This window comes from Bicyclus anynana, chromosome 6, assembly GCF_947172395.1.
Source record: "Bicyclus anynana chromosome 6, ilBicAnyn1.1, whole genome shotgun sequence".
NCBI lineage: Eukaryota > Metazoa > Arthropoda > Insecta > Lepidoptera > Nymphalidae > Bicyclus > Bicyclus anynana.
Genome location: NC_069088.1, coordinates 14,013,859 through 14,035,534, shown reverse-complemented (window position 1 = coordinate 14,035,534; position 21,676 = coordinate 14,013,859). Strand labels below are relative to the sequence as shown.

General features: G+C 38.9%; 1 protein-coding gene across 1 annotated transcript in view; it reads left to right on the top strand.

Annotated features, from left to right (window-relative positions):
- Positions 1-21,676, top strand: part of LOC112053617 (cyclic AMP response element-binding protein A) — a 148,959-nt gene that overhangs the window by 100,312 nt on the left and 26,971 nt on the right. Inside the window, exon 2 of the mRNA XM_052882235.1 lies at positions 15,055-15,253. Coding sequence (XP_052738195.1) covers positions 15,055-15,253 — 199 coding nt within the window. The remainder of the gene's footprint in view (positions 1-15,054; positions 15,254-21,676) is intronic.

Here is a 21,676-nt window from a genome sequence, read left to right as displayed (position 1 = left end):
CTAAAGGCTATATTACTGTCTAGGCAACCAATCCCACGTTCTCAAACATTAGCAATAACTAACGGACACTGTTATGCTTTTAAAGAAGCGTGCAAAATACAGTCAAAATTAATAGCTTATGCCTACAAACTGCGAATATACTTCTTAAGTTACTAGTTATAAGGAACAAAATCGCTCGAGGCAATATAAAACACATTTAGTTTGTGTACTGAGAATTTCTCAAGCCATTCTATTATTCGGCGACCTATTTCGTGTGCATGATGGTCCACATATTGCAAGTTGCATCACATGATAGCATATGCATGCGCTGCGACGGTGTTGCTTTAATCAGGCATAATGGTCGTCCGCAATGGAAACTGGGCGAATACGTTCACAGATGAGCATCAACTTATTATGTAACTGTATCTAATGGAATACCGCTTTTTATTGGTACTTTGTTTCTAAAATTCATAAAATTCATTTACTAGCGGACATCCGTGACTCGTCCACGTGAAATTTAATTTTTCACGGACTCCACGTAAACCCTACATTTATTCCCGGATAACCTCTCGGTGATAAGTCCGGCCCCTTCGTTGAGGTATTGTTAAGTATTGCAATAATAGATCCAGCTTTAACATTGCAATTAGCAACTATAATTCATTTTTCGTCATACGATCACATGGCATTCCTAGCGAACTATAGCTTGAGAAATTTATTATGGTGTATGATGTTTGTGCGATGGTTTTCCAATTAAGGTTTGGTTATTCCGTTAAGTATCAGTATCTGGCTGGTGGGAGGCTTTGGCCGTGGCTAGTTACCACCCTACCGACAAAGACGTATCGCCAAGCGATTTAGCGTTCCGGTACGATGTCGTGTAGAAACCGAAAGAGGTGTGGACTTTCATCCTCCTCCTATCAAGTTAGCCCGCTTCCATCTTAGATTGCATCGTCACTTACCATCAGGTGAGATTGTAATCAAGGGCTAACTTGTAAAGAATAATAAAAAAAAAGTATAACAAGTTTACATTTACTACATGAAAATGTAAAACAAGAAAAATTAAAGTAAAACATAACGAATGATAAACGATTCGTGGTGAATCTTAAGATGTACAAATTTCTACCTTCTGTTGACCTTTCGCTGACATTTTTTCGACCTTTAAACACCTTCTACTGTTACGCGAATCCCTGCTGCATGGACATTTGTCATGATTATAACCCAACCACACATATGGGATATATGAAAGCTAATATACCTACTACGAAAGCCCAATATAAAGCGAGGCCTATCGGATTTAGATATCAAAGTCTCTTAGGCATATGAATTATGATAATTAACTAATATAAGAACTGGAAACGAAGTATAACGCTCTAATTAAAACCAGGTAAGTCAACACCTTGGGAAAGGATTGAAACAAACATCTTTGCCAATTACCTATCTGATATTTGTTGTTGTAATTACAGGTGAATCGACAATCTTTTTTCAGGTCGACGGTAAGCATTGATGACCTAGATTCAAGCTTCCATTTAGAAGGTGCTTACATACATAACATATAATTTTATAAATAACATGTTATTTGCTTAGAAACATACATTATTGCTGCATTAATTGAATGGTAATAAAACGTTCTAACATATACACTTTTCCTGTGTTTGGTCCAAATTTTCCGACAATGCAATTGAGTCCACTCCTAGTCCTTTACCAATCAGCATTATTTGGCAGCATGCACCGGCAAGGTTGTCAAAATAATAGCCAATACAAACGGTACTTGAGCCGGATGCGAATCCACTATCGGCCGGTGAAAGTAGATCTCACAAAAAATGCTCCCATTCCTTGCGCCCGCGCCAGTTGATATTTCATGAGACATTCACTTGAGAACGGCAAGAAATAGACGTCTAAAAAGGGCATGGTTTGAATGTCATATGACCCACTTAGAAGCCTTTTTCACGCTATTCCGAGAACATTATTCAGATCGCCAAAAATAATTTACTATTGGTTGAACTTGAATAGAAAACTGATTTCTATTTCACTACGTTCACTTTGATGCTCGGCGTTGAGGGTTCTACTCAAGATTATCAAGAAATAAACGGACAAGTTTTAAACCTACCTAACTACCTACCTACTTAAGATTAAAATAAAACTGCTTTGAAATACATCCTTGGCCAACTGACCGTAACCATACATGCCATAAATACCATTTAACACTTTAAAGAAGCGAAAAAAAAACACATTGTTGATAATACTTTCCTTTTGAATTTGCCTTATTAAGATGGACCTTCTACTACACTAGCAAGAAACATCAATCAATTTTTTGCAAAATATAATATAAAAATTCTTTTAAAACTAATAGTTATGATGATGAAGTTCGTGTATAAATAATGACGAATATAAAGCCTTTAAAAAATCTAGACCACATAAAAAACAATAAAGATGTCACAAATTAGAATGGATTGATTTTTTATAAAACTCATCGATAAATATAAATTAGTTGTGAATTCTCGCCCGAAATCGTGAGAGAAGATTATTTCAATACCTTTACAAGTAGTATTTAATTGGACGGATTTATTAATATTTATGTCTTAAACATTCTGCTGAAGGTCGGTGGATAATTATATGCGGTTTCATAGTGCGCCGGTACGTCATTCGCAAAAAAATGGAAGGTTAACTTGATTGTAATACGCGCTTTAGTCTTGGGATAGGTCTGCACTACACGGCTCACTACTTTATCTGATATCACTATACATACATGGCATGTAAGAGTATACCTAGTTACATATGCGTAGTAGTATCTTTACTTACCTTTGACATGCCTTTGACAGTATCAATTACTGCGCTATCTGGAAAGCACTTTAAATATATTTTCGCTAAAATCGACCAAAAAAAATTTTATATTTAAATGTAATGAAAAAAGTATACGAAAACAGTATCAGCAAAGTAAAGCTCGAGAGAGGAAAACCCTTCCAAATTGAACGAGGTGTAAGACAAGGCGATCCGCTGTCACCCAAGCTTTTTTAAAGCGGTTTTTTAAGACTTTTTAAGCGAAATAAACTTACTAACTATTACTCTCATTTGTTTCTTTATACTTTTTTTTAACTTTTGACAATGTTTATAAACTACAAAATACTATTAACAATTTTTAAAAAATCTAGCCCTTCCGTTGCGGTCATGAATTATAAACCATATACCTGCTGCCGTATGCGTGAGAGAAAAGGAATCCAGACAGAGTGGCGCCGTTACGCGTTACGTTACGTAGCAGCTTACCCTCCCATAAGAAGTTATCACATCAAAATCATGAAATTCTTAGAACATCAAGCTTATTAATTGGGTCGTGAATTTAATCGATGTATTTTTGTTATTGTTAGAATGTTCGCGAATCTTGTCCACTGTTGTATCAAGTATCGATGAAATATTTTGATTAGATCGCTTCGGTTGCTCATAACGGTGCTATAGTTTGTATGGCCATCGTCTCTAGCACAATGACTATCTGTTTTAGACCGAAGTCGAGTTAGACTTACTGATCGCTATCCCCCTGAATGACTTGGATGAAAACTTTACTTAACCAGGTAAAATTATTATCTTTGAGTGTTGCTTTCCGTAGAATCAATATTTCGAATCAATGGTCTGGTAACGATCTTTAGTACTTTGTGTTAAATTCTTGGTAATTTTATTCAAACTATCTACTCTTTTATTATGGTTTATTGGAACGAATTTCCTTATGTATTTTATACTAGCAACTACTACAGCGTCCGCCCGTGACTTAGGTCGCGAAGTTGTTAAAGATTTCATTCTCTTTTTGACCGCGTTACAACTTACATCAGTGAAATATTGCATTTATCACTACAGCCAATGTAATGTATTAAATTCTTTTGATATGTCTATGATTTTTATTTCCCCTATTTTTATGAATCCTAACAAAATACGGGTGAAATTTTCGAAATTCGTAATTTGAAACGTATTTAACTGATAGTTATCATTTTACTACTACAACACGTATTTTTTAAACGATTGATTATGTACCATTTTTCAACTATATACATACAAAATATGTACATATAAATTGAAAAAAATACCAATTTTATATGTTTATATCTTGTACTCCCTTTGGGGAAATTATTTATTTATAAGATACACTTAAATGCATAATAACACTAAAACTATCAAATGAACTATAAATAATTAGATGGATACAATTACATACATTGATGATGATGATGATGATGATGATGAGGACGTAAAGTATTTCAAAATAAAATACTTAGTATTAAAGTTATTATTATTTTATGTAGAGTTTATATGTCACGTATTAACAATCATAAGGTACATGATGATGATGATAGCATTTTTGTTCGTTTACAGTTTACATCATGCAGATTGCTGACTCGATACGCTAAAATTGCATAAATGCAGAATAAGTAATCAAATTATAATAATCAGTGGCGTAGCGTGCCTTGGAAGGACCCTGTATCAAAATTTGGGGGGGACCAATATGAAGGGTAAAAGGTTTTTGAAAAAAGAAAGATATTTTCAAAACTTATACTGCAATTCATAGTTTCTACAAACCAAAGGACATTGTGGATTCGTTATCAACCCATACTCGGCTCACTGCTGAGCTCGAATCTCCTCTCAGGATGAGAGGGGTTAGGCCAACAGTCCACCACGCTGGCCCAATGCGGATTGGCAGACTTGACACCATACCTACCTTGATACCAGAGAATTAAGAAAATTCTCTGGTATGCAGGTTTCCTCACGATGTTTTCCTTCACCGATTGAGACACGTGATATTTTTTTTTTAAAATGCACACAACTGAAAAGTTGGAGGTGCATGCCCCGGACCGGATTCGAACCCACACCCTCCGGAATCGGAGGCAGAGGTCATATCCACTGGGCTATCACGGCTCTTACACGGGTAAAGCTTAAGAAAAATCTAGAACTTTGCGACAAGCAAAAAGTAAATGCTGACTAAATTAACCACAATATAGAAATACAAAATACTTATGCTGTTAAAATAATAGTGTCAGTAAATTATCATCAATTATTATAAATTGCTGATTCTTATGTAGGTGCAATATTTATCGGTAATGTTTTTAAAGTCAGCAATTTTAAAGTTAATTTAAAATATCATCTAAATACGCGAGCAGGCAATATTTATAGGTCGTATTTCACTTATTATTAACTAGATTTATGACGCGTTCATAACCATAAAGTTACTTGAATAGGCGCCTATTCTTGGGAATCAGGAAATCCTATAAAAATTAACTGAGTTCACGAGTTTCTCACTGCGCCTCCATTGATCGCCATCAACAAGGCCACCACAAAGAAAATAAGCATGATATTTTATATCTCGTTTTAGGCTTCGAAGCCAGGAATTTTGCAATCCAAACTCACATAACCTAACCACTACCTAGACTAAAAAGGCAATCTCTTATTTGTCTCATCATCATTATTAGCGACCCATTTTTGGCTCACTGTTGAGCACGAGTCTTCTCTCATAATTGGTTGGTTTAGGCCAATAGTCCACCACGCTGGTGTATTCGGAGTGGCAGACTTCACACTTCTTCCTTCACATTTAATTTCGTAGAATGTACATTGTCATCATCATCATCATCATATCAGCCGATGGACGTCCACTGCAGGACATAGGCCTTTTGTAGGGACTTCCAAACATCACGATACTGAGCCGCCTGCATCCAGCGAATCCCTGCGACTCGCTTGATGTCGTCAGTCCACCTGGTGGGGGGTCGGCCAACACTGCGCTTACTAGTGCGGGGTCGCCATTCCAGCACTTTGGGACCCCAACGTCCATCGGCTCTTCGCACTATGTGCCCCGCCCATTGCCATTTCAACTTCGCAACTCGTTGAGCTATGTCGGTGACTTTGGTTCTTCTGCGGATCTCCTCATTTCTGATTCGATCACGCAGAACATAGCTCGTTCCATCGCCCGCTGTGTGACTCTGAGCCTTCTTATGAGGCCCATAGTTAGCGACGAAGTCTCGGAACCATAGGTCATCACTGGCAACACGCACTGTTCGAAGACTTTTGTCTTCAGGCACTGAGGAATTTCGGACGAAAAGATGTCGCGAAGTTTCCCGAATGCAGCCCAGCCGAGTAGGATTCGACGGTTCACCTCTTTCTCGAAATTGGACCTACCTAACTGGATCATATGTCCTAGGTATATGTATTCGTCTACAATTTCGAGTGCAGCGTTCTCAACTATAACTGGGTGGAGCGATACATGAGCATTACACATTATTTTTGTTTTGCCCATGTTCATTTTCAGGCCCACCTGTTGAGAAACGCTGCTGAGGTCATTGAGCATGGTACTAAGGTCATCCAGAGTCTTTGCCATGATGACTACATCGTCCGCGAACCGCAGTTGAGTCCGCCCCAGTCCAGAAGCTTAAAGACGTCTTCCAATGCGGCGGTAAATAGCTTCGGAGAGATCACATCTCCCTGACGCACTCCTCGCTGCAACTGGATTGGCCTCGTAGTCTGATCCTGAATACGGACTGACATAGTGGCGTTTTCGTACAAGCACTTCAACGCTTGGATATACCTGTAATCAATTCGGCATCTCTGCAATGACCTTAGCACAGCCCAGGTTTCCACCGAATCGAAGGCTTTCTCATAGTCCACAAACGCTAAGCAAAGTGGCTGGTTATACTCGTGAGTCTTCTGTATAACCTGCCGCAGCGTATGGATGTGGTCTATGGTACTAAAGCCTTTTCGGAAACCGGCTTGTTCGGGAGGCTGGAAGTCGTCAAACCTATTAGCGAGACGATTTGTAATGACTCTCGAGAACAATTTGTAAACATGGCTTAGCAGGGAGATGGGTCTGTAATTCTTCAGCAAGGTGTTGTCACTTTTTTTGAAGAACAGAACCACCACGCTCCTATGCCACGCCTCAGGCGTCGTGCCCTCGTGAATGACGGAATTGAACAATCGCTGAAGGACTTTAAGTATCGGTTTTCCACCCGCTTTCAGGAGTTCTGCTGTGATTCCGTCCTCACCTGGCGCCTTATTGTTCTTCAGGTGTTTGAGAGCCACACTAATCTCGTATAGGCTGACGTCCGGGATATCTTCGGTATAGTGTCGGGTCAACTTGGCTCTGGGGTCCTTAGCCAAGTTGTTAACAGGCTGCTGAGTAGTCGTGTATAGCTGACCATAGAACTTCTCGACCTCACTTAATCACTCGGGCTTGGAAGAAATCAGATTACCGTGCTCGGTCTTCAAACGCGTCAGCTGCCTCTGTCCAATAGACATCTCTGGCGAAAACTTTTGAGCCGCGATTGTTTTCAATCGCATTTTTAATACGCTCGGTATTGAAGTTTCGCAAGTCGCTGGTTTGCGACTTAGAGATCTGTCTACTGATTTGTCGGTATTTTGACGCATCTGCTGAATACTGCAATCTCATTTCTTGCCTCTCTTCCATGAGTTTAAGTGTATGGTCTGAGAACTTTTTGGTTCTTTTCGTACGGTGGGTCTTATAGAACTTAAACCCAACGGAATGGACAGTTTCCACGAACCTGTTGTTCAGATCGTCCACAGTTTCGCAATTTGCTAGGCAATCAAAGCGGTTCTGCAGTTCTAGTTGAAAGGACTCGGGGTTTTGGATATGGGCACGAGTAGGTCGGAGCGTAGACTTCACCAGTCGATACCGTTCCAGCTGAACGTTGATATTCAACGTGCCTCTAACCATTCGGTGATCGCTACCGGTTTTCACCCTATGGATCACAGAAACATCGTTGAATATTTGCCGTCTGGTAGACAAGATGAAGTCAATCTCATTTTTCGTGGAACCATCGGGGCTCATCCAGGTCCATTTCCTGTGTGGTGGCTTCTTGAAGAAGGAGTTCATCATAAAGAGGCCCTCCTTCTCCATGAAGTCAGCCAACATTTGGCCCCTATCGTTCCGTTGCCCATACCCAAATCGTCCCACTTTCAACTCTGAACCGCTACGTTCGCCCAGCTTTGCGTTAAAATCCCCCATCACAACATTGTAATAAGAGTTTGAGGCATGTATGGCTTTAGAAATATCCTCATACAATACCTCTACCTCCTCGTCGGGATGTGTCGAGGTCGGTGCGTAAACCTGTATAACCTTCAACGAATACCGTTTGGTAATTCGGAGGACCAGGAACGCTACCCTGCTCGACACACTCTCGACTTTTACAACATTGTTCACGAGGGACTTGTGAACGATAAATCCGACACCACCCTGGGACTGTTGGTCGCCCTCCCGGTAGTAGAGCATGTTGCCGGATTCAAGGATTATCGAGCCCTCCCCCTCTCTTCGGACTTCAGACAATCCTATGACATCCCAGTGCAACTTGCTCATAACTTGCTCGATGACCTTTTCGTCGGACCTCAAAGTGCGTGCGTTGTATGTTGCCAGGTCTAGTCGTCGGGGTTGGCAGCGGAATCTCTGCCGGAGATTCTTAACACCCCTTGCCCCGCCGTTACCGTAACCGCTGCCAGAGCCAGGAAAAGCGGGGCTGCCGGGGACTAGGGGCTGTGTTTTATTTGTTCGGTCCATACAAAGTTTTGCCCGATACTGACCACGCTGGGCATGCGGGTTGGTCAGCGCAGTGCTAGATTATTCGCGCCGATGTCACTGCTGCCCGACACCGGCCTGAGGCATTTCATAATCTAGCCTTTGGGAATGGATATACCGCCATTCGTCGGTCGCCAGAGCCTCGTCGGTCCATCTGCAGGGTGCACCACGAGCTGGTGAGGTTGGCAATTGGGGAGACAGACTGGTACTAGCCTCCCCCTTACACCCCATGTACATTGTACATATCTGAAATGTTGGAGGTGCATGCCCCGGACCGGATTCGAATTTACGCCACCCGAATCGAAGGCAGAGGTCATATCCACTGGGCTATCATGGCTCTCTATTTGTCTATTGACTATGAAGTGTTTATAAGCACTTCATAGTCAAAAGTTGATCAGAAATTGGTTGTAGTGACATTATCCGTGCTATTATTATGCAAGGTCCGTCGAGGCGCGAAACTAGTTTGCCGGCTTTATAAGTTGCGACTTGCGACATACATCGATAAACATATATGCAGGGTAGTGTGATAGATTATGCATTGCTATTTATTAAAGTTGTGGCACCAGGTTGAAACTTTGGTTATTGGCAAGAGAGTGAATCGATTACTAGGAAGGTCGGTATTAACCGATAGATGCTAATGTAGCATGCGACCAACAAGATATCTAGTATAGAAGAAATAGACAAATTTCAACCAACCGATAGAGACTATCGCCATCTTTTTCATTGCGCTGGGACGAAATAGTTGAAACTGGGAAGACTCCGCCACCATTGATAGACATTTTGTCTATGTCTCTTGTAATATTTCGGCCGGTAAGATCGTAGGCCTACTGGCTTAAAATGTTATCTAAAGTTACTTGCTTCGATGGTTCAACACTTAGGATTTCGCTTTATTGAATCCGAAAGTTCAACAAATCTTCGAACTATGTGCTCAATCTTGGACAATTCAGGGTCTGGACCCTTGTAACCTGGTACCCCATAGCTAGCCATCACGGTCCAAATTCTATAGTTGCCTAATAGGAGCATTAACTAAGAAACGTTGAGCTTTTTTATTGCAGTACTAGTAGACGACGGTTTTACTCGCGTGGTTCCCGTTCCCGTTGGATTAAGGGGATAAAATATAGCCTAAAGCGCTCAGGGTTGGAGTAGCTTCCCAACAGTGAAAGAATTCTCCAAATCGGTTCAGTAGTTCCTTAGCATATTCAAAACATATAAACAAGCAATCAAATCTTTCTTTTTTGTATAGATAATATTATGAACTTAAATTTATAATACGCTTCTATTTCGCAATCCGAACAATAAAAACTAATTAAAATTTAAATCTAGAAGTCTATTGGAAACTAACAAAGGATAAAAATAAATAGGTTCCTATTACTTTATCACAAGGTACCTAAATAATAAGTACATTAAATTTCATGATTGCAACGGTTTTAATCCCACTTCATTCGTAACTAATTGCATTCACAATCAAAATACGTAAACCGGTGTATAAAATAACAATCACCTAAAGGTCACTTGCAAGTTGCAATTATAAAAATTGACGACGAAAATTGACTTTTATGTCTATAACCATAAGAGTTATGCACTTACGTGATAAAATCTGACTTGTTAATCATAATCTTTCAGCTGGTTATCGTTTGATTTGCCTCAAACAATGTATTCTATAGGTGAGTCCAAATGCAATCACGGTGTAAACGAGACAGTTACATTGTATTTTAGTTTTTATTACTTAGACATAAGGTATATTATTGTGTGTACACGTGTGTTGATATTTAGTGTGATTTCGTTTCGTAATCGCTAAAAATATTGGCATAATAAAACCATTACGAACTGTATGCAGGCAGATATACTCGCATCTTATATACTATCAATATGTCAATGTATACATGCTAATCTCTGAAACTTTCGAACCAATTTTGATTAAATATAGTTATAATGAGAGCCTTGATAGCCCAGTGGATATAAACTCTGCCTTCGATTCGGAGGGCGTAGGTTCTAATCCGGTTCAGGACATGGACCTCCAGTCGAGAAAAGGCTGTATTAGGAGTGGGTACGATAATAGACCATAGGCGGGGATCGAACCACCACCCCTCGGTGATGAGTCCGACCGCTCTCACTACTTACAGTATTATTGTGACAATGGTTGCCACATAACTACTAGTACATGGGGCTTAAATCCTACGCTTCAGGTTGATGGATAATGGGGAACTTTGTGTGAAGTCTTTTTTTTTATTCTTTACAAGTTAGCCCTTGATTGCTATCTCACCTGTAAGTGATGATGTAATCTAAGAAGGAAGCGGGCTAACTTGATAGGCGATGAAAATCCACACCCATTACGGTTTCTACACGACATCGTGCTGGAACGCTAAATCAACTGGAGGTACATTTTTGCAGGTAACTTAGTCACGGCCGAAGCCTCCCACGACCAATTAACAAAAAAATAACAAAACTCCAATCGAAAAGTCGGGGATCGAACCCAAGACTTCCGTCTTGTAATTCCACCGCGCATACCACTGCGCCACGGAGGCTAAAATGTCTAAAAGTCTTGTTCTATTTAGATAGATTTTACACATTACGATGGGCCATCTGCTTGGTTCGTCATTAATAACTATAAATAAAAATAAGGATTAGTAACCCAAATAAAGGAGCCGTGATAGCTCAGTGGATATGACCTCTGCCTCCGATTCCGGAGGGTATGGGTTTGATTTCGGTCCGGGGCATGCACCACCAACTTTTCAGTTGTGTGCATTTTAAGAAATTAAATATCACGTGTCTTAAACGGTGAAGGAAAACATCGTGAGAAAACCTGCATTCCAGAGAATTTTCTTAATTCTCTGCGTGTGTGAAGTCTGCCAATCCGTATTGGGCCAGCGTGGTGGATTATAGGCCTAACCCCTGTCATTCTGAGAGGAGACTCGAGCTCAGCAGTGAGCCGAATATGGGTTGATGAATGATGAACCCAAATAAAATAACAGGAAAACAAGTGTGAAGAAACAGTGTCTGCTATTACTGAGGGTATTTGTACATTTTCTCCACGCCTCATTCTTGGCTGTCGCTAACAATCCAAGGAACGTGATGCAAATCTGAATAACAATTGGCATCGGTTTTATGTTGCCCTGTTGTTATTATACTGCTGACATCTAGAATAGAAGTCAAAAGGCTTCTGAAACAATGTGAATTAGAATCACAATCATATTATGTTAATATATTGTTACACAGACTAATAAACTATAGCTACTGCTAATACCTATCTATACTAATAAAGCTGAAGAGTTTGTTTGTTTGTTTGTTTGTTTGATTGAACGCGCTAATCTCAGGAACTACTAGGTCCGATTTGAAAAAATCTTTCAGTGTTAGATAGCCCATTTATCGAGGAAGGCTAAAGGCTATATATTATTCCCGTATTCCTACGGGAACGGGAACCACGTGGGTGAAACCGCGCGGCGTCAGCTAGTTAAAAAAGTCCTAAAGGTATTTTCGTATAAATAAGCCTTAACCTTTATAAAGTCTGAAGAGGTTCTATGGTCAGAAATAAGCTAAGCAATGGTGGCAATGGCAAGGTATACCACATGAAGAAGTCAGTAATAATTTACTGATTTTTACCCGACTGCGTCAGAAGGAGGGTAATGTTTTTCGAGCGTATGCATTTGTGTGTATGTATGTCCATTTCTTTGGCACGCTCTACAGACCAAACTGCTGGACGGATTTTGTGGTAATATAGGCTATATACATTTATAAATGGCGCCCGTAAATAAAGAGAGAGGTGATTTTTTTCTTACTCTAACAATGTGGGTATTAAGTGCAAGTTCGTGAGACAAAGTTATATAACATATTACGTTTATATTACTGTTGTAATAATTTAAAGACAGATGGTTTTTCGTGTTATTCAGATAGTTAAAAAAGTTATAGTGATTAAAAAATCAAGTCTTTTGTTAACCTTATAAATTAAGTAAACATGTAGTTTCAATAGATTAGATGCGTAAGTTAGCACTACGAAAATTACGCTATCTGTAAAGAATCCTGCGTAAACTCTTATATGGCTTTAACTAAGGACTCTAAACAGCAATACAAATAAGGCAGTGGTCGTCCACCTTTGGTGTTATCAAGTGGTTTGGCTCATCGTGAAGGCGGCGGGCGTTGTCAGGGGTCGGCGACCGTGTTTGGCGGGCGTGAGCGTCTTATATACTAACTTCTCAATTCGCCTTCATTGCTTAGACTAAAGGAAAAGTATAGACGCTTACCGACTTGAAGCTAATTAATCGCCAACAAAATAAATAGGAGATATTTTATATCTAAATGGCTGTAGCCTCGTTACGACTCATTAGTCCATTGCCCTATACGTCTACGCATCATGAGGTTCGAATGATTACGAACCCTGGGTGGGTGCTACGAAACGTTGAGTTTTTTTCTGCGATGAAGAGTTGGGAAGTTGGTGGATGTGAGTGGTGGTCAAAGAGCGCGTTAAGAGGTCCGGTTAAATATCGATTAGAGAACTGTACAAAATCAACAATTCACTCTTACCCTCTATGCCCGACGAGTCTGGTCTGCTCCCTCTGTTATAAGAGAAATGACATGGCAAACTTACATAGTTTTTACCCGACTGCGTCAGAAGGAAGGTAATGGTTCAAATATTTTGAATTTAATTTTTTTTTAAATGATAGCCTGATGATGACGAAGTACGAACTTATATAGGTACTTTAAAGTTCGTTATTTAACGAATTGAAAGTTGGCTACTGATACTGATGATGATGGCAAAGTTACGTACTTTGAAATAGATATTAATTTTCGAACTTAATAGCTCCGTCTCCGTTTATCTATTCGTCTAGTCTGTGGCATTATCTGAGTTGTATTCACAGTCGGCCAAGGCGCTGTAGTGTGGCCAAGGTGAGGGCCGAACGTTAGAGACGCGCGAATTAATAGCTCGTGCTATTGACCTCGGTATGTTTTGAAGCGTGCTTCGGATTTTTCTAGCGTCATGCTTGTTCGTAAATGACCGTACGTTTTTTGAAGATTTCTCCGTTCCCAAATAAGTGAGCGGTTTCATTATGGGGGCCGATTTGGGAGTTTATATAGTAATTTCTTGATTATGGTTTCATCTATTTGGGCTTTGTGGCTAATCACTTTATGAGGTCTATTTTGAAATTATAATTTTGGTTATAACAATACACCTTTCAAAATATTGTTAATAATAAGCTTCTTCAGCTTATTATTAACAATATTTTGGTTTTTTTTTGCTTGAACGCGCTAATCTCAGGAACTACTGGTCCGAATTGAAAAATTCTTTCAATGTTAGATAGCCCATTTATCGAGGAAGGCTATAGACTATATATTATCCTCATATTCCTACGGGGACGGGAACCACGCGGACGAAACCGCGCGGCGTCAGCTAGTATACCTATACGAACATCGACTTAATATTTCGTTTAAATTGGATAAGTTCCATGAGATACTTCACACAGTATTCAAGTACGATTGCTAATCGCTCGTCTAATTAAAACGTGATGAACAACGTATTAAGATATACGATCTTTTAAAGTTATAAGCACCCGCTAGCTACCTTTTGATTGTTACGTGGGATTCAGTTGTCGGTCCCACATGAAAATTGGAGAGAGATTATAATTTATACGAGTCAAAAATTTTAGTAAATACATATCAACATGTCCAATTAGTAGCTTTTACTGCGAATTCACCTGTTAAGTTCCGATGCAGTTTTAGAAGCAGGCTTACTTATAAGAGTTACAAGTTTATTTATAATCTTTGATGGTTTCTAGTAGCCATTACCGGAACGAGAAATCGCCAATTGGCGGCATTTCTTTGCCTGAAAGGGTAACTAGCCACCGCCGATATCCGCACCACCAGATCAGACGTAAGCTTATTTAGAAGATATAAAACCGTTAATTGACATGCTATGGTAGTCGGAAATCTCTATTGAAAAACTTATACCAGCTAGGCCAGAGAGGTCAAATTTAATGTTCCTACAAATTTAAGAAGACATAAAAAAGTCACCAGAGAAGATATACGCAAATGAAATATGTTATTTATAGTTAGTAATGACGTTATCAAAGCTAAACTACCGCTTTCTTACTCGGTGGCTTCTTATCACGAGGTCCTGCAAGTTCTGGGTCGAGCTGTGACATACTGGGTTTTTCTTGCTTCTATGAACGCTAACCCTGTGTCTAAGAGATCACGCGGAACCCTCCATTCTAAGTTATTATCATTAACTGATAGTAATCTGTTTAAAAAAGTTTGCCATTACCCGCATTGAAGCAGTGTGTTCAATCTAAGCTCTACATCCCCTCTCTTATAAGGAGGTTAGCATTGTATGATTGATGATGATTGTACCTACACCGTGATTCCCTCTCTCCCCCGTGAATGTTAATTAACATCTGATAGTAATCGTAAAAGAGTTTAAGTTAATAATCATCTTGTCAACACGCAATGAAACAGTGTTGTGGATTTAAGGCTTATATCCACTCTCCTATAAAGCTTGTCCCTTTAGTAATAATGACGTATCATGATTTTGTTCGCAGGAGATGCAAGACGTGTTGGACGAGGACACAGAGATGAGCGACTGGCTCATCGAGCGCAACTCCAAGCTGGGCGTGATCCTCCACGACCGGCTGATGACAGACGCGGCGCTGGGTGCTGCACCCATCAAAACAGAGCACTCCTACAGCCTGCACTCCGATGTGGAGTCCGCGCCCGCCTCGCCACACACCAAAGTTGACGGTGAGTTCCAAATCCCCTTAAAATCCTTCTCCTTTTCTGGACAAGTGTTGTCATTTGCAGCACCAGAAGATTTGAATACCCGCAAAAAAGCTATGATATATATGATTTTAGTCTAAGTAAAAGCCTGTCTTATATAATGCATGACTGACATGACATTGCCGGTTTTTAAGAAGTTTACTAATAAGGAAGCTTACCTTTTTCAAATTTATAGATGTTCGTCTTACTAAGGATTAGGTAATCAAGCATAGGTATACCATTATGACAAAATATTGTGGCAATTATTCAGACAGCAATTAATTAATCATTACAATAATAGTACATTATGATATAAGTGCGGTAAGTTGAAAATTACAGCCTAGGTGATATTGCTAGCTCGAGCCGTAGGCGAGTATAGTAAGAAAGCAGAGGCTGTAATTATCAAAGTGCACGTATGTCATACGACGTTTTATAACGCATTTGCGAGGAAACACGCTTTGAACACACTTTCTGAAAATGAATTTGCATGTTTGCCTGTTTTCCTTATGATGACATTTTTATACGCTTTAGTAAGTATATATCGGGCACGAGGCTTAGAGTAGTCTTTTTACGCTACATCTAACGATACCGAATTAATAAATTTATCACTACTTGATATTTTAAAATAAAAACAATATATCGAAAAAAAAAGCGCACAGAATAGTTTTTACTGTTTCACAGATAGCAAAGTGCGCGCAACAGCGATTTTTTTAGGCAAAGACAAAAAAAAATCGAAAACAGCCAGTATTACTCATAAAATAAATTGAAATTTTTGCTTTTCTGTTACAGATAAATTGTTGTCATTTATTGTCTTTTTTGACATAAAGACTCTTTGCTAAGATTGTAAAAAGTATCGTTCGTTTTCGACGGATGGTAGAGATTTTATATTACATTACGGCAAATGTGCATTTTTCTTGACATTACGGCACATGTGCGTAATTAGATACATTACGATATTGAAATTGGTCGAATAAGAGATACTTTACGAGCAAATGTGTTGTAAATATAATTTAAAACTAATTTGACATTACGTGATCCGTCTGTTAGTCACCCGTGGAGACTAATCTAACTATCAATCTCGGTTTTTACAACGCTGATTAATTTAATGACTCATCACTAGTTATAACATAGTGTGAAATGTTAGTAATCAGATAAACTTGTACGTAATTAAAGTGCTATGTAGCATTTAGTGCAATGCTCTAACTTACTGGACGTAAAATTCTAAATAGAGTTGTAGGTAACTAGTCATGGCCGGGGATAAGCGCATTTCAACAAATATACAAACAAACTCAACAAGCTTTTTAGGGTTTTGTAGTCCACAAAGAACCCTTATAGTTTCGCCATGTCCGTCTGTCTGTCTGCGGTTTAGCGCTAGCCAACATTTTTTTTTAAATATAGTATTTTTAGATTTTGCTATAAAAAATATAGTAAGCTTAAAAAATAATAGTATTTTATGGAATATGCAAAAAATCATATGTTGTTTTTTAGATTTCAGTGTTCAAAATATAGTACCTAAGTATTTTTAAATACTATATATTTTTTTAACAGTATATAGTACGCAAACTTAAAATATAGTACAATACGTATTATAGTACGATTACCATTAGGAAGCTGTAATTTAGCATGAGTATGAACATTAAAAATGTCGATCACAAAATATCGCAGATACCCTGTTACTTCTACAAAATTGCTTTACTAATAGTATACTCTTATACAATTAAAAAAAACTGTCATCATCCCTATTGGAGACCTATCCTTGGGAATAACATAAAACATAGACTTTCATTTCATTAGCATTTTCTCCGAATTATATACAGTATACCAATCAAACGCCCAGAGCAGAGTAAAGATATGTTATTTTGAGCTCAACTTAATTTTACGCAAACTCCATATACCTACTTAATCACAATATTCTCCTTCTCCCATGAGACTCAAGGTAATTAGATTGTGCCTTAATAAAGATATTGGACGCCAACATATTAATACCTCAATATATTTCGTATTTTTCCGTGAAACCCATACAAGCAACGACTTACACAAACTTTCTAAATTCCATGGCTTTTGGTTTTTTATCTTAAGTGTCTCCCAATGAATAAAATATTTTTTTCTATTAACTACTACCAAACGCCATAGTGTATAGTAGACACACCATAAACCTGCTTACCACAAAAAAAAAAACATTCGAGAACACAATTTTTTTAAGTGTTTAAATTGAAGACAACAAACCACATCAAACCACATGTTTGATTGTTTGATCTATTGTTATTGAATATTTTGTAATTAGTACTATTTTATACAAGTTGTGTTGGTAAAAATTATTATATTTTATTTCTATGACATTTTGATATGCAATACTTTTATATTTGACAATTTAAAATTTAATTTCTAAACATACCTTCACAATTAAATTTGATTTAAATTTATTGCTATTGACTTTCTTAATTACTCGTGTCTTTCTAAATTGTTGTGTGACAGAAATGGTCGAATGCATAATTAATAAATTAACAAATGAACAAAACAACATTTTACATAGAAGTTCAACACTAAACGATAAACATATCGCTCATTATTATTGTTTATTCCATATGTCAGGGAATTCCGTGTATCAATAAAGTTATCAGTCTGTACTTATTGGATTGAGAAAGTGTATATTTTTAATCATCGATGCAGTGATAGTGTTATCACTTTATCGTGAAGCAAATAAACAATACCGACGAGCCGACGAAGTATTACGTAATGACCTAGAAAGGATTAAACGAAAAGTTAGTACTTGGTTTGCGATATCTTGTGACGGTACGATTACGATGAAATCTAGACTTGTAGGCAAACTTGAGAAAGATTATTCATCCCTTTGGTTTGGGTTTGTATGCGGTATCGTACCTACAGGTATATATCGTATCTAAATCGTTTGGTCGTACGTCTTCGCTTGTAGTATCAATGATTATTTTATACTGTAGACATATCTACAGTATAAAATAATCATTGATACTACAAGCGAAGTGATTTTGTAGGCATGTAACATATTACATGCCTACAAAATCACCGCAAAAAAAGATCCGAATTTAGCGACTCCATTGAGCGCAATTTTGTGTTTACTTACATTATATATTTATATAGTTTTTACACTTCCTAAACACACAACTCGACATTGTAGAGAACATTGAGGTATTATGTGTTTAAATATTAAATTGGCTTTCGTTGTTTAATAAGCGACTAAATGAAATTAAGACAATTATGCACATTTTTGTCCGCCTCAGTTTTGATGCGCTAAGCGATTTAGCGTTCCAGTACGACGACGTGTAGAAACCGAAAGGGGTGTGGATTTCATCCTCCTTCTAACAAGTTAGCCGGATTCCATCTTAGATTGCATCATCACTTACCATCAGGTGAGATTGTAGTCAAGAACTAACTTGTAAAGAAAAAAAAAATATTCATTAATAATGAATCTCAATATGAAATTGAGAAAAAGTATCAACACAGTTTATATATCCACTCGCGCAAAAAACGTATCTAATAGAACCTCCGCCTTTTTTAAAGTCTCTAATAAAAATGTCTTGGCTTCTAAACAATGGATTTCCAAGATTGTCCTTACCACTAAGTACTGCGTGCCCTTCAGTGGAGGAAATGTCGTTAGTTAACTTGCATGACTAGAAAGAATTAACTTCCACGAGACAGTATACCTTAGAGGTTGCAGCTTAATGGATGAAATCCTGCCGGGGCCGGGGTCGTTTGACCTCTCCTCGTGTTTATAGGGATAGGTACGTACCTAGTAGTTAGAACTTACCTGTGATTTTTTTATATAATCTGTTCTTGTATATACATAACAGTATCGTACGTTGTTTGCATATGTTGTTGTAGCGGACCCTGTCAAGCTTCGCTTTGACAGTCACGTAAGCAATCAATGGCAAGAAAGCTATCGGCGACAAACAGAGCTTTTAGCCGCTTATAAGATTGTGAGATTACTTGATGGTCTATGGCTGACTTAAGATTAGCAGACGAACGCGATTTATCTTCGTCTATTCTATTCTTCCAATTTAGTTTTTGTTTATTTTTTTTTAATGGTAAATTAAGAATTGTATTAAAATAAACGCATGTTGAGTTAGCCTATAAGTGGGGTGTACAAGTAGCATATTACTTTTTAATGCATGTTATGTTTAATTAGTCATAAGTTTTTTGTATACAACGTTGGCTTCCGAATAAATAAATAAATATTCCTATTTTTCTGATGACTTAACTTAACTTGTATAATCTAATACAATCTGTATAATCACCAACCTTACGGAAATCCCTTTCTGAGAACAAAATGACAAACCGACACACTTTTTACAAATAATTGACAGCACAATTTCAATTATTCCCACCATGTTTAAGTTGTGTTGTCATTTCAGTTGTAAACGGCCAAATAGTACCCAATCTAGATGCTTCTTAAACCTAACTATACCTACGCTGCTGGGCTGCAGAGATAATAAAGGAGGGCAAGCAACAGCTTTCTCGGGCAAGCACAACGAAGACGCAGAACTTCTGTGGTACTAGAATATAAAGACCGGACCGGAACCGTACTCGCGTGACAAGGGTTCCTAACGATGTTAGTCTATCATGTTTTTGAAAACTTACATGAAATTGTACCTAATTACCTATATAATTTTCAGGGTTATTTGTTTCGTTAAATATGTATCTACACCTAAAATTATTATTGTAATAATCAGAGCCGTGATAGCCCAGTGGATATGACCTCTGCCTCCGATTCCGGAGGGTGTGGGTTCGAATCCGGTCCGGGGCATGCACCTCCAACTTTTCAGTTGTGTGCATTTTAAGAAATTAAATATCACGTGTCGCAATCGGTGAAGGAAAACATCGTGAGGAAACCTGCATACCAGAGAATTACCTTAATTCTCTGCGTGAGTAAAGTCTGCCAATCCGCATTGGGCCAGCGTGGTGGACTATTGGCCTAACCCCTCTCATTCTGAGAAGAGACTCGAGCTCAGCAGTGAGCCGAATATGGGTTGATGACGACGAATAATCATAGGTTATAAATAGTATTTAACAAAACTTAACATTTATATTTATTAAGATTAATAAGTTTTATAGTATACAACTTATTTATTTACCTTAAATCGCAGGTATTTTAAAATTCGATACGAGTTATGAAACAAATCGGTAATTGGACTTCAAAGTGAGAAGCATTCCTTGTGCTAAAAGTACAAACATTTGATGTCTCAATTTGGTTTTCAATTAAAATTCTACCGGAGTCGTGCAGTGCGGTTAGGTTCCAAGCATTTTTGAGCTTAGGGTGCATTTACACGAGCAGCAAGTTACCAACGACAGACGCAACTGCTACCGACGAGTGCTACTGACGACTACCGCCGAAAGCCTTCGACAGCCGCCGAAACAGTCGCAGGCCGTAGATAGTCGTCTGTTGCCGGAGCACAGGGCCGGCCCGCCCATGACGTCAGGTCTTCTCCGACCCGTGTAACACGGGGCGGGGGTACGGGCCTCGAGGCAATACCTCCTTGCCCGGGCGTGTCGCGGGGGAACTTTCTCCCCCGGTGATTTCTTTCAACCCCTCCCGGGGTTGAGGCTTTTCAGCCTAAAGGATTGGACTTCGAGCCCGTTGGCCCCGCGCGGACTGCGATTCCTAGCTATCCTGCGTCGGGGCGGCGCCGGGTTCGATGGAGGCCCCTGCGCGGACTGCGATGTCGTCGCTATCCTGCGCAAGGACGGTGTCAAGTCCGGTGGATGTGTCGTCCTCGTCATCGCCGAAGGTGCCTGCGCCTGTAGGGTCAGTCGTTTGGAGGAGCCCCCGCCCATACGGCGAACGGAGCAGTCGCTCCAGGCGCCAAATCCTAGAGGGCGCCTAAATGGTAAAGAACGTTGGTCACTCCAGAGTATGATCGAGATCTTCACGTCCCATACTTACTTTGCACTCACAATTGGTGTAGGTATATGCCATTAGGAGCAAACAGGAGAGGCGTTATAATTGGATCTCGCTCCATTCTAAAATTTACTTCGGGCCGGCGCTGCCGGAGCAGTTGCCTCTGTCTTTGGCAACGTGCTAATCGTGTAAATCAACCCTTAGTATCCTTAGTGCGTGTTGCCAGTGATATATTTGAAGGTAATGACTCAGCTTGCTTGTGGTTTTGGAGCGATGATGTTCTTTGGGAATTCCAGGGTCGGGAACTAACCAAATCGTAAATAAGTATCAAATTTTATAATAGTACCTATTAAACAATACAATTTGAAAAAGTTTTTCAAGAGCTTTTGCTAAATTTTAATATATAATTCTTGTTTTTTTAAACTATTTATTATGTTTATTTGATACTTGTTGGTATATTTGTATAACATAAGTATAACAATGGGTAGATTCTAGGTCTTTTTTATTTTTTTTTAATGAATAAACTGTGCTTGCCT